This window comes from Thunnus maccoyii, chromosome 1 (assembly GCF_910596095.1).
Source record: "Thunnus maccoyii chromosome 1, fThuMac1.1, whole genome shotgun sequence".
NCBI lineage: Eukaryota > Metazoa > Chordata > Actinopteri > Scombriformes > Scombridae > Thunnus > Thunnus maccoyii.
In genome coordinates, this window is record NC_056533.1 from 24281134 (window position 1) to 24294323 (window position 13190).

The 13190-nt window shown below is 39.0% G+C and overlaps 1 protein-coding gene across 1 annotated transcript in view; it reads left to right on the forward strand.

Annotated features, from left to right (window-relative positions):
• Positions 1-13190, forward strand: part of mybpc3 (myosin binding protein C3) — a 35357-nt gene that overhangs the window by 14447 nt on the left and 7720 nt on the right. The window contains exons 9-23 of the mRNA XM_042419742.1: positions 137-155; positions 917-1073; positions 1164-1296; positions 1484-1486; positions 1735-1859; positions 1964-2069; positions 3159-3325; positions 5473-5638; positions 5727-5833; positions 5939-5968; positions 6060-6199; positions 6665-6736; positions 7954-8113; positions 8287-8391; positions 8517-8705. Of these exons, the coding sequence (XP_042275676.1) occupies positions 137-155; positions 917-1073; positions 1164-1296; positions 1484-1486; positions 1735-1859; positions 1964-2069; positions 3159-3325; positions 5473-5638; positions 5727-5833; positions 5939-5968; positions 6060-6199; positions 6665-6736; positions 7954-8113; positions 8287-8391; positions 8517-8705 (1679 nt within the window). The remainder of the gene's footprint in view (positions 1-136; positions 156-916; positions 1074-1163; positions 1297-1483; positions 1487-1734; positions 1860-1963; positions 2070-3158; positions 3326-5472; positions 5639-5726; positions 5834-5938; positions 5969-6059; positions 6200-6664; positions 6737-7953; positions 8114-8286; positions 8392-8516; positions 8706-13190) is intronic.

Below are 13190 nucleotides of genomic sequence, written 5' to 3' on the forward strand. Positions count from 1 at the left end.
CTGGAAACAAGGCAGGTGTAGTTAAGAAGCACTTGACTCTGACCAGTCAGGCTTAGAGGCTGCAGATGGCAGGAAGGATGTCAGTAACAGATAAGAGACGATGTACACTGTACTGCTGAGCTAAAGAGTTGATCAGAATAAGCTGCAGGCCTGCAGCCACTCGCAGAGGCAGTCAGCAGTCAGGTGACTCACAAAGGCAGAAAAGTTGCTGAGGGCACCTAGTGGACAGGTGTGATACAACTGCTCAAAGCTTTAAAAAAAAATAACACAGACACTAATGAGAGAAAGGACAGAGATGCAGACCGTTCAGGCAAGCAGGCAGACATTGTAGGGGGAAGAGATGAGGAGAATGTATGATATAGATATGATATATGAAATGAGGAGATATAACAGTTATTTTATTAGTAGTTAACCTCCCATAAGAGAGGTAGGTAGCTACAGTTACACCATACAAAAATCATGGGTATACTGTATTGTACTGTACTGAAATAAGAAATGGCCTAATGAAACAGAAAGTATATTACAGTCATACAGTCCTAACAAAAACAAGCAATTCTAGCATAACACTCAGCCTATTTTGGTTTTAAAGAAATGATCATTTTGTTTAAAAAACACATAACAGCATAACTAATCATGGCTAACAATAGTCTTCATCAACTAATTAACCATTTTATCATTTGCTATAAAGTAATAAACAATATATAATGTTACCTTCTTCCTTATTCATAAAATAATAGTAAATAAAATAAGTTATGATGAATAATAATCATTTTAATTAGTTTCTCTGAAGTATTATCAAAATGCTCTATTATGGTCTGCTTCTTAATGTCTATATTTACACTGTCAATTGAAAACTGTGCTAAGTGACTGGCTTTGACATCTCTCTGTTTGGTTTACGTCTCTCAGAACTGTGCAGATAAGCAGCTCAGATCCGGACGTGGATGTGTGGGAAATTCTCAGCCGTGCTCCCGTTTCAGAATATGAGAAGATTGCTTTTCAGTATGGCATCACTGACCTCAGAGGCATGCTCAAGAGACTGAAAAAGATGAAGAAAGAAGAGAAGAAAAGTGCCGGTTGGTGTGGAGTTTGTAAATTAATTGATCTTAATCTAAAAATGTATAGACCTAACAGTGACTGATTATGCATCACTGCTCTGAATCTAGCTTTCCTCAAAAAGTTGGATCCTGCCTACCAAGTGACAAAGGGACAAAAAATAAAGCTTGCAATTCAGGTCGCTAATCAAGATATTGACGTGAAATGGCTGAAGAACGGACAACCAATTAATCCGACTGGAAGGTTAGAATATATAGTTTCAAACTATTCACCTCAACTCCACAAAATATATTTAACCTGTGCAGCATTAAGCAAAGACTATCAATTCTTGATGATAAGGATTTTAATGAACCTTTTTCTATTTTTGTCTCTTTATTGCCTCCTAATATGTGGATTACCTCCCTACCATGTCATTTCATTACATCACTAGCAAGTAAGTGTCCAAGAGCAAATGCAAAAATAGTTTTTTGGTTTTTTTTGTTTTTTTGGATGTTATAGTTTAAAAGCTCACAAAACAGCTATGTGCTGGTTCGCCAACAGCATGTTTTCAAGTCCTTAAGTTGTTTGAAAAATAACATGTCCAAAAAGTAAATTCATGTCACAAATGCTGTACTGGAAAAAAGATAGATCCCTTTGTGAAAAATCAAAAGAGTGTTTACAATGTATGCCTTCTTTGTCAAGGTACATCTTTGAGAGTGTTGGAAACATGCGCTACCTCACCATCAACCACTGCTCCTTGGCTGATGATGCAGCATATTGCTGTGTGGTGGGAGATGAGAAATGCAGCACTGAGCTCTTTGTTAAAGGTGTGTAAGCTTTCAGAGGAAATCAACCATATAACTATTATCCAGAAGAGGTATTTGCAAGATTAACTGCTGTTCAATCTCTCATTATTATCTGTGTTCTCCAGAGCCTCCTGTCCAGATTGTGAAGAATCTGGAGGATCAGATGGTCATGAAGGGTGAGCGGGTGGAGTTGGAGGTTGAAGTCTCGGAGGAAGGAGCCAATGTTAAATGGTTAGATATTATTCTTTACACTCAAATGAACATCCTCTATTAGGAAACTGCCCATACAAATCAAATTACAGCAAAATGTCCCAAAAATCAATCAGTTTATAAAGTGGGGTTGCTCACATGATAAATGAGCATTAAGACATAAAATCAAAGAGCCATGAGTGATAAACGGGTGTCAGGTTAATTGTTAAGTAAATCTAATTTAAACAGGAGTAATTTAGCATTTCTTTCAATTTAAAGTAAAAAAAAATCAATGACTCACACAGTGTTCATTGCTCAGACACCCAGCAGATGGCATTTGAGTTTGTCATGTCCACAGACAGATGCCAGACCTTTGAGCACTGTCTCTGTGACAGACTGAAGTATCGCTGCAAGCTATAAATTATCACCTGGATTAAAAGGTCACATGAGCATTTTAGTATGCCCCATGTGACCTTTATCTGAGGAAAAAAGTTGCTGTAAATGCGTACGTGCTATCATTTGAGTCCAAAATACATTTCCTGGAACAGAAGCCAAACTTGAATATGTGAGGTAAAGAGTCAAAGTACACGATGACAGTGAGACTTAGAAATGTAACAGTGACGTAATGTAAGAAGTACCAAATGACTGCCATAATCCAAAATTTAAAAAAAAACAATGTCCAATTATCCCAATTATAAGGTTAGTGTGCTTAATATATTTAGTTTAGCACTTCTTTAGGATGTTAAAATTCTGTTTTTTGTCTGTGCATAGATGTTAATTTTATGACTTTTTAGAACAGTTTATGGGTGTCTAAGCTCAAAGGTCCACTTACTAGTTGTATGAGCTTTTAACTGCATCTTATAGTCTTAATTCAGCAAAAGGAGCTGGCTCAGCCGTCATCACATGACCTAAGTTTGATTTACAGGTCAAGTAATAATATGTGGTTGTATATGGGGGAGAGGTTGTAAACCAACAAAAACTTTGAGCTCAGATATCCGTTAGCATATCATGTTTTAAGCATTTTTCTGAGTTATGAAGTGTCAACCAGCTTTTAAAAACCTAACTGTGAGCTTAATTATGATACGTTTATTAATCACAATCATTTTGGTCGCTGTGTGAATATCTGTACAGGGAGAAAGACGGTGTGGAGCTGACAAGAGATGAATCTTTCAAGTATCGCTTCAAGAAAGACGGCTGTAAACACGTACTGATCATTAATGAGGCCACAAAAGAAGACTGCGGCCACTACAAGGTTAAAACAAACGGCGGCGAGTCTATGGCTGAGCTTATGGTGCAGGGTGAGTGTCAGTCATGCGTTTTGCTGTGAGTACAGTTTCAACCACTTTGTCAGTGATGAACACTTCAAGTGCACATTCTCATACCCCACCAACACAGTAGTCCTATGGCCTTGCCGCTCTTGGCATGCTGTCTATCTTCGGGGCATAGTTGATGTTGCCATTGCCCACATCATTCTGCCAAGGTTACTGTACCAACACAGGCACACATGCCAGCTAAAGTTAGAAGACATGGACCATATTTCACCTGAAGGGCACAGGTCTGCACAAGTGACACGGTTCCTCTGTTCTTTGTTTCCTTCGTCTTTGTTTTCTGTATTGTTCCTTTGTTGCTGTTTTCTGTCATTCAGCAGCTGTTCTACCATCATGTGTAAGCTGAAACCCTTACAGTATATTAAAGGGGACATATTATGCACATTTCCAGGTCTATATTTTTAACCTGGGGCTCTACTGGAATATCTTTGCATGATTTGCGGCTCATAAAACTCCTTATTTATCTTATACTGACCCTTTACATAGCCCCTCAGTTCAGCCTCTGTCTGAAAGAGGCCGTTTTAGCTCGTTGTAGAATAAAACATTTCTAATTAAGCATTCAGAGCAGGTCTGGCCTGCAAAAGTCATGGCTTTTGACTTGCAGGAAGCATTTTTACAAACATCAACCTCAAGTTTTGGGACTTTGACCATTTTTAACATAGATATCTGACATCATAACAGTATATAAATAACAGAGAATCACAAAAAGCATAATATGTCCCCTTTAAAAAACAGCCATGTGATACGTTTACACTTAAAAATGTAGCACTTTCATAGAACTCAGTAACAGTTGCAGCTTGTATGTTTCTGACACAGTTGCCTCTAAAATCTGCCATGTTTGAGGAGGCAAATATACCATGACAGTGGAAAAAAGAAGTAAGTTGTGGTCTAAAAGTATGTTTTATTACTAGATGATAGATTTCCCTCTAGTACCATGTCACAACAGCCTGGTGATGCTGATGAAAGATCTGCACTGGGCCCCTCAGAATCTTGTAAGTTTAATCTGTAGATATTAGTCTTTTTAGTATTAGTATTTTTGATATATATTTTTGATTTATATGATGTTTTTTTTTTAGCATATTTAGAAATGATATGTTATAGGTGAAGGTTTAAGGTGAATTAAGATGCTTAGAAGTCTTAATTTCAATCCACAGGTAATCAAAAAACGGTGGATGAGGGCAGTTCAAACTCATCCCAACATGGACGTAGGCAAAATATAAACCTCTAAGAAACCATCACCTAGTTTCACCCGCTTTGTGACCACCAAATAACAATTTCATCTTAGTATCATTAGCTTCCAGAGCACAAAAAATCATTCTGAGTGAAAAAACTTCAGTCATCATACAACAGCCATTCATTTTTTATTATAATTTGAGCATTTTCATGTAGAGGTTATCGTTTAATCCTAGCTAAATTTGAATATATATACTTCCTTTCATATTTGCATATATATTCACATGTGTGATTGGATACGTGTGTGTGTGCCCCAGAGGTTGTTGTGTGTAGATTTAAACCTGATCTTTGTTCCTGGTCTGGGTCCAGCTAAGTTTATCTGTCCCGTTAATCGAACACAGAGCCTGCCAAGAATTACCAGCAGGGATCAACACCTCAGTCCACAGCACAACTCCCATTATAATGCCATTCTGCCTTATTTGCCCTCCCTGGCAGCAAGCTGACGTGAAATTCCTGTAACCTTTACGAGGAGCGTGGTGTGAGTTATCTCATGCAGATAACAATTTCTTTGGGATAACTTTATTAACTCCCATGTACATTATTTCTTGTGATATACGGTAAGAGCTTGAGGCTCCTGCATCTGGTCCTCATATCCTCCCACTTTATTTTCTATCATGAATCCAATTAACTACTCCCCTTGTTGCTAAGATACAACACACAAAGGCCTCACAAAAATAATGAACACCTCATGCTCAAACATATTATTACCATATTATCCTCACATACAGTAGTTGCATCTAATTTTTTAGCATATTATCCTCACACATCATCATCTTATTGCATCTTACTCCATCATCTCACACAGTACCACCTCTTCTGATGTCTAAGGGCCTCGACAGTTTCCATTATCTGCACTCTAAGCTTTTGTTTCTCTGACTGTGTAGAGAAAGACCTGGAGGTCTACCAGAGCATTGCCGACCTCACGGTGAAGGCAAAGGATGAGGCAGTTTTCAAGTGTGAGGTCTCGGATGAGAATGTGAGGGGCACCTGGTACAAGAACGGGGTAGAAGTCAAACCTGATGCCAGGATAAATATCACACATATTGGCAGGTGAGGATACTTTTATGCATGCACCTTCTAGTTCATCAAATGTGTTACACAGAGCACAAGAGCCTTTGAAAATTCTGGACATTTTTAGGATCCACAAACTGACCATTGATGAGGTCAAACCTGAGGATGAGGGAGACTACAATTTTGTGCCAGATGGCCACGCTTTCAACCTTTCTGCCAAACTCAATTTCTTGGGTAATATTGATGCTTTTACGCTTCACAATTAACATTCATAGCAAGACAAGCCACATTTTTCTTTAATGAGTTTCTCACTGCCTTTTTTGTCTTGTTTTTTCCCAGAGGTGAAGATTGATTATGTGCCACGCCAAGGTGCCACAAACTTTATCTCTTGTACTACATGGACTATGCCAGTTGAAATTCAGTGGCCTGTTCATTATAACCATTTGTCTCACTTCCTAAGATCCTCCTAAGATCCACCTGGACTGTATGGGGCGCACTGCCGACTCAACCATTGTGGTGGTGGCTGGCAACAAACTGCGTCTAGATGTCCCTATCACTGGAGATCCTGCTCCCACTGTGATCTGGACCAAAGGAGAGAAGGTAAAACAAGACAAATAGACTTAAGTGTTCAGTCAGCTGCACACCTTTTGTGTGACATGTTCCATCTGTCCAGAACACAGTATGTAAGGTATGAGACTCACTCAGAAAGCATTGTCTCATTCACAGTTAAGACAGTCCTACTAATACCACAATTTTACATGTAAAAGTCAGAGAAATATTAGCATATTTAAAAAATATATATACAATAATACAAGCAAGATAATTTCCTTATTGACTATTTTGAACATAAAAATAACTATTAAGTGGCATAGGTTAGTTATTTTTACAAAAGTCTGCAATCCTCCTTGCTATTAAACTTTGATACTTAAGCTGAACAGGTGCCATGCCACTAACAGCTTAATTCATTGATGCCTCGTAGTTTGCTTGATCTATAGAGGAGAAGGAGAGGACACATGTCCTCTCTGTTCTCTACGGCTTTTACTGCTTTGCTCTGCTCAAATGTAGGCTAGTTCTGTAAAACCTGACGGAGAAGAGAAAGGAGAGCCGACATCCTCTTGGACCATGAAGGATGGGGAGGTAAGTGTGCATGTCCTTTATGATTTTTTTTTTTTTTGGTTTTTTTACTGTGCCTGTTTGTAGCATCCAGACTCAGACTCCAGAATCGTTTTTCTTCAGGCATGGTCTGTCAGTACGTTGTTTTTCAACCTTTGCTTGTGTGTGCATTTTGACTCTTTGACTCTTGTACTTGACACCGCAGGCTCAGATGTAGTCACGGTAGAAGGCGCAATCCACATACATTACATCCCATATAAACTTGCAATTTTGAAAAGATTATGCATGCAGCCATCAAAACACCCATGAACTGAATTGATCTTGCAACAACTTGATTGAACAGGTTGTGCGTTTGTTTGATTGATTTACTGCTTTACACCTCTGGAGAAACAGACCGCAGCAGTAACAGTGATGAACAGATGCAGACAGACACATGAAAAACAACTTCTCCAGTGGTTTTCCACTGTACACGTGTGTTTTGATTTGATGTGATGCAGTTTTATAGTCACACAGCAAGTGCAAGTTAAAAGCTGCATGTGGCGTTATTCAGTATCCATCCATGTTCATGAGGTAAGAGCATGTTCTTAATCTCCCTTCAGCATACACATGTCAGAGGAGACTGGACAGTAAGTACATTTGTGTATAACAACCTTCAATAATCAATTATATAATCAAGAAAAGAAACAACATACAGAGTCAGAAGTTTTAATGAATTACTCATACATTTTGGAACAAGCATGTGCAATAATGGCACAACCCAGCCTCCTTTGTTTTTGCATTACATGCTGAGGTATTCTCTTTTAAAGGGCAGCAATCTGATTGTCTGATTGTCAACCACTGTTAACATAAGTATAAATAACAATGCAAAGAATTTTCAAACTTCAAGAAGTATGAATACAAATGTATTTATTGCAACTCATGGAACTTGGAGTAAGTTTAGACATTGTCCAGTACTGGTCCTGCATCCGCATGGTGAAATCTGGAGTTGTGTTTTCAAATGTGACCTTGAAAAGCATGTTTTGCCCAAATACTCTAAGAAAGTTTGTATTGGAAAGAAGAACGTTCTCTTTCTCTGGATACAAACATGGCATAATGTTAATATGCCACCACATCTACTACAGTATGCAGCGACTTGACCTACAGTATGTGCATCAATCAGTTTAAAGTGTGAAGAGACTCACCAATATATATAATCCATTCAGGCAAACTCCATTAACGCTGCTCTGGTTCATATGGTGCAGATCGTCACAGAGGGAGATGGGAGGGTCCATGTGGAAACCACCAAAGGCCACTGTGTCTTCACCATCGAGGGGGCTGAGAGGCAGGATGAGGGAATCTACTCTGTTGTGGTTCGCAACCCTGCTGGGGAAGACACTGCAGATATCAATGTTAAAGTTGTTGGTAAGACAGAGTGTGTATGAACATTAGCTTTTAACACTGACAATAACTAGGAGCAAAATCTCTTGATGTATGCATAAAGCCAATCTGTCAGGCCAATTAGTTCAGCCTTTCATAGGTGTAAATATACATGTTTTGTTTTTTTTTCCTGATCACGTGAACATTATTTTCCTCAGATGTTCCAGATCCTCCCCAGGCTCCCAGAATCCTCAGTGTGGGTGAGGACTCCTGCGTTGTCCAGTGGGATCCCCCTAAGTTTGATGGTGGACAGCCAATCATTGGTAAAAACATATTAAAATGCTTCATTTGTTGAAATTATTAGGTTATTTTTAGGTTTCCTCCAAGTCTAGCAAATGATATAAAAACTACATTAGACTTTTGTAATGCTTCATTTTTTAATTCTCAGGCTATGTGTTGGAGAGAAAGAAGAAGAGAAGCTACAGGTGGATGAGACTGAACTTTGACCCTTACACTGAAACAACCTATGAGGCCAAGCGGATGATTGAAGGAGTGGAATATGAGATGCGAGTCTATGCTGTCAATGGCATCGGCATGTCACGCCACAGTTCTCCCTCACAACCTTTCGTGCCAGTCGGTGAGTCTTTCCCCAAAAGTCCCACAGTAAATTTATTAAAAGAGCTTTTCACAGTTGAAATTGTTCAATCTAATTCCTCCGTAATAGAGATCATTCATTTATCAGATAAAACTCACTGTAAACTAACATAAAAGGATCTATTTTAGGACACTAAAGTGTCACAACGATGTTGATTGATGTTTCTTCTTGATGAGTGATGGTAGAGCGTGATGTGTTTGACTTCTGATGACTGTGAAGTTGTGTCGTGCCCGTTTGGTCCATCTAAGGTTTCGCTCGGTTCACGGGGGTCGCGGGTGACTTGTGGTCATGACAAGATGGGGTCATGTTTGTTGTATGTTTGTTGTAATCCAAGGCGTAACAGAAATATAGGTTGAACATACATCATATTCGTGTCATTCCTGAGTACCATCAGTCATGAAGGTGCTGTGTGTGTCATTACCACATAGAACAGTTAGAGGAATTAGTGCCGTACAAATGTTACTGTGATTATAATCAGATGAGGAAATAACACACCAAAGGCATGTTAACTCGGGCATTAGTGAACCTTCCCCTCTCTAGCGTTCATAACATTGCATCAATGTGAATTCTGTAGTGCTGATATAACCCATATCACATGGCAACAATATTGACTGGTAATTGCATTTTCAATCAAATCTAAAAAAAGTGTTTGTTTTTTTCTCCTTCTTGTATGATCAAATTCTGTCTTGGATAGTTTGAGTCTCACACTGACTTGGTGTAGAAATTCTACCTTGATGTATTGAATCTAAATAGGTTTTAGTCTTTACCCTAATGATCACTTTGGTCATGCTTTGACCTCTTCTGAGCTCTGCTTGTTTTCTCCTGTTGCTTTGAAAACTGAAACTGTCATATCAAAGAGCTGAGCTGTTTCAGGTCTTTTTCCTGTAATTACAGACAAATCCTGCTAATTGTCATGAACCACCACTGCAGCAGTCAGAGCTTAAGTCCTTTTCAATGAGTTTACATTCCTTTTTCTTTTGGACCTCTCATAATGTCTTATTTTTCCTCTACTTTGTTGTTCTAGGGAATCCACTTTTTTCTTTAAGGTGCTCTTCTGTAGATTCCTACTGCACATGTTTACTGTATGTCAAGTAAGGTATGCTGTCGTGCCGTTGCCCTGTATAAGGGCAGATGATGTTGTTTGGCATTGGAAAACTTTAAAAAGGATGTTGAGAAAGCAGTCTAGCAGGCAGGAGTTTGTCCAAAAAAGGTGATTTTATTAACCAAATATTAATGAAACTGATGCAAAAATGAACCCTCTGGAAATTCAAAAAAATACCTTAAGCTGAAGCAAAACATACAAAAAAAACCTAAAAAATGAAATCTGTAGCCTCTCAGCAAGCTGCCACCTGCTTGCTTTGTTATTTGTTATAAAAATATTTGTTATTTGTGTAACATGACTTATAAACAGAAACATTGGACTAAAATTAGAGATTTATTACACAAAACAATGCAAGTAATGTTGGGACCCATGCAGCCTGGTGAAAAGGGAGAGGAGCAACCTTTTCATATTTGCCACGCAGTAGTCAACGCGCAACAACACTTTGACATTCTGATATTTTACAGTCATGTTGAAACTGCACATAAAGTAGAGACATGAAGAGAAAAACAAGTAAGATGTTAACCTGTTAATCGGACTGAATTGATATTTTGTTTCACTTCAGTTATACGAATCGTTGAACAAATCATAGATGTGTACGCCGGAACTGAGGGTAAGATGTATTATCTGTGACAGGCCCAGGTTTGAATGAGTTTTTCTCATCCAAAACTTGTTGATATAAGAGTGTACATCATTGTCTCCAGATGGCTGGTTGCTAGTAAGGCAGCTGATTGGGAAACTATCCATGGCATTCCTCCCTATAAATAATGTTCTGGAAGCACTTGGCTCCGCTGGGACCAGCTGCTTAACACAGAGGGGTTCTTCGCTACTGTGGAGGCTGCTGCAGAAGAAGCTATGTTGTCACTGCAGCAAAGACAATGGGGAAGAGAATGGGGGAGTGGGCCTCCGAGAGGGAATGAGAGGATAGGTTAGAGAGCAGAAGAGGCGGATAAGTACCACCAACAACTTCAACCAGCAGTAAGACTGCTACACACTGAGACAGAATGACAAAGCCTAAGCTTCCAAAAACGGCTGAAAAGAAGCCAGCGGCAGAGGAGAGTCCAGCTGATGCTCCAGTGGAGGCACCAGCAGAGGTGGAAGCCAACAAGCCTGAGGAAGAGGCACCCCCACCGCCTGAGGTGCAGCTGGAACCAGAAGCCAGTGGTGAACCAGCAGAAGCAGCCCACAGTGGGGAAGATGGAGCTCCAGCTGAGAGTGAGACACCACCAGCAGAGGAAGCAGCTGCACCCCCGGCAGAGGGGTCCCCCATGGAGCCTGTTCCTGCTGCTGAACCAGAGCCAGAGCCGCAACCTGTTAGCAGTAGGCATTATTCATTTTGAGATGTTGGATTGACACGTAGGTTTTAAAATAGAAATTAGACTTCGTTTTGTTTATACATGCATGACATTAATTGGAGAATTGGCTGCATTTCAGCCCTTCAAACAGGCAGAGTCTTTTTTTTCAGAGGAGTACATATTTGAAAGTGTCAGGCATGGTGTGATATTTATAGGGTTGATGTTGCAAGTGGTCCATCATGAAAATTTTCTATTTTGCTTTTAAAACAAATTTGAATGAGATTCTTGCACCTTTTTTGTTCCTGCTGCTGTAACTTTCAACACACATGGAAACCCTTGACCTCTGACAGGTGTTCCTATCATCTGCTTGCACAGTATACTTCAAGTCCTGGTCTTACTGGTGACAGGGCCAGAACTAAAAATCAACACCTTACAGTCTGTTTTCAACAAGTGTTTGCATCAACATACCAATATATGGTCAACTAAATATTACTGCAGTATGACAGTGATAGTATATTCTTGGAGGATTGTTGATTTGCACACTGCACCATGTACAACCAATAGTACTAGTATGTAGTCTCCCTGACCCCTACAGTTTTATAACAGACATAAATTATGCAAATTAGAGTACAGGTCCCAAATCCCAGTTCTAAACACTGTAATGATAGTATTGCTTTGCCATTTGCTTTTTTGCCTGAGATCAGGGCTTTTTTGTCTTTGCAGCTAAAATTTGTTGTGACATTGGTTGTTTGCTTTTGGCACTTCTGTGGTGAAAGCAATGCGTGGGAAGTAGCTGATGAACCAAAATGGACTTATATCGTGTAATTTCATCCCTGCGGGACAGAAAGTACAGCAGACACATCAGGTCAGCCAGACAGCTCATCTTTCCCCAGATGACAAAAGGCTAATAGACTGTTTTGATAAGTGATGATATAGCCACGAATATTCAAAGATGAAATGAATATTGTTTTTGTTGTTAATTGGACTGGGACTATCACCAGGAGCAGACTGTAGATCACCTACATATTTAATCATTTTACATCACTTTAAGTAAATTAAATGTGGTTTCCAACACAAGCAGGCAGCACAGGCCCTGGATGGTGAACATTTCTTGAAGATAAATGTAGCTACACTAATGCAGTTGATGCAACGTCCCAAACCAAAAAGGTTATATAACATACAATTACGAATTATAAATATAAATCTTCTCTACTTTACAACTGGACTTGCAATTAATGCACAAAATAAGTTTGTGAATCACCAGGTCCATATAGCCACGTACCTCTGATTCCCCTTTAACTGATTCAAAGATCAAACAAATGAACTAATCTGCCACTGCTATGGCAGCATTGTTCATTTTCCTAGGAAGAATTTCAACTAACGATTATTTTTATTGTCCATTAATCTGCAGATTATTTTCTGAATTGATTGTTTTGTATATAAAATGTCAGAAAATAGTGAAAAATGCCTGTTCTATTCTGTTCTTAGAGCCCAATGTGATGTCTTTAAATGTCTGATCAACAGTCCAAAATCCAGATCCAAATTCAGTTTACGATCATGTATCACACAGAAAAGCTTAAAATCCTTAAATTTGAAAAACTGAAACCAGCAAATATTTGGTATAAAAAAATGACAAATTATTATCTGATTATCGAAATAATTCCTGATTAATTTTCTGTTGATCGAATTGTTGCAGCACTAGAATTTCTGTTGTGCTACTTGCCTGTAAACAAGCCAAAGTTCAAATCAAATTAAGGAGCCACCAAAAAAGTTAAAATTACTCTCAAAACTACAAGCAACATGACAGTAATATTATATTTCGAGCACAGAAACACTGTAATGACCCGTAGGACCGTGTGTTAATGGCCAAGTCTAATCGCGTGTCTGCATTTAGTAATCACATTTTACTTAAGGGTTTTATGATTGCAGCACCTGCTACATTTAGAGCTTGCTCACATGCTGCTTGTAAAGATGTTTTGAATGATACCCAATGTGGTCTGATGCATACCTCAGACTACATGTGGTCATGCCTCTGAAATTAGATATGTCAGTGGACATTTATGGCAGAGAAGT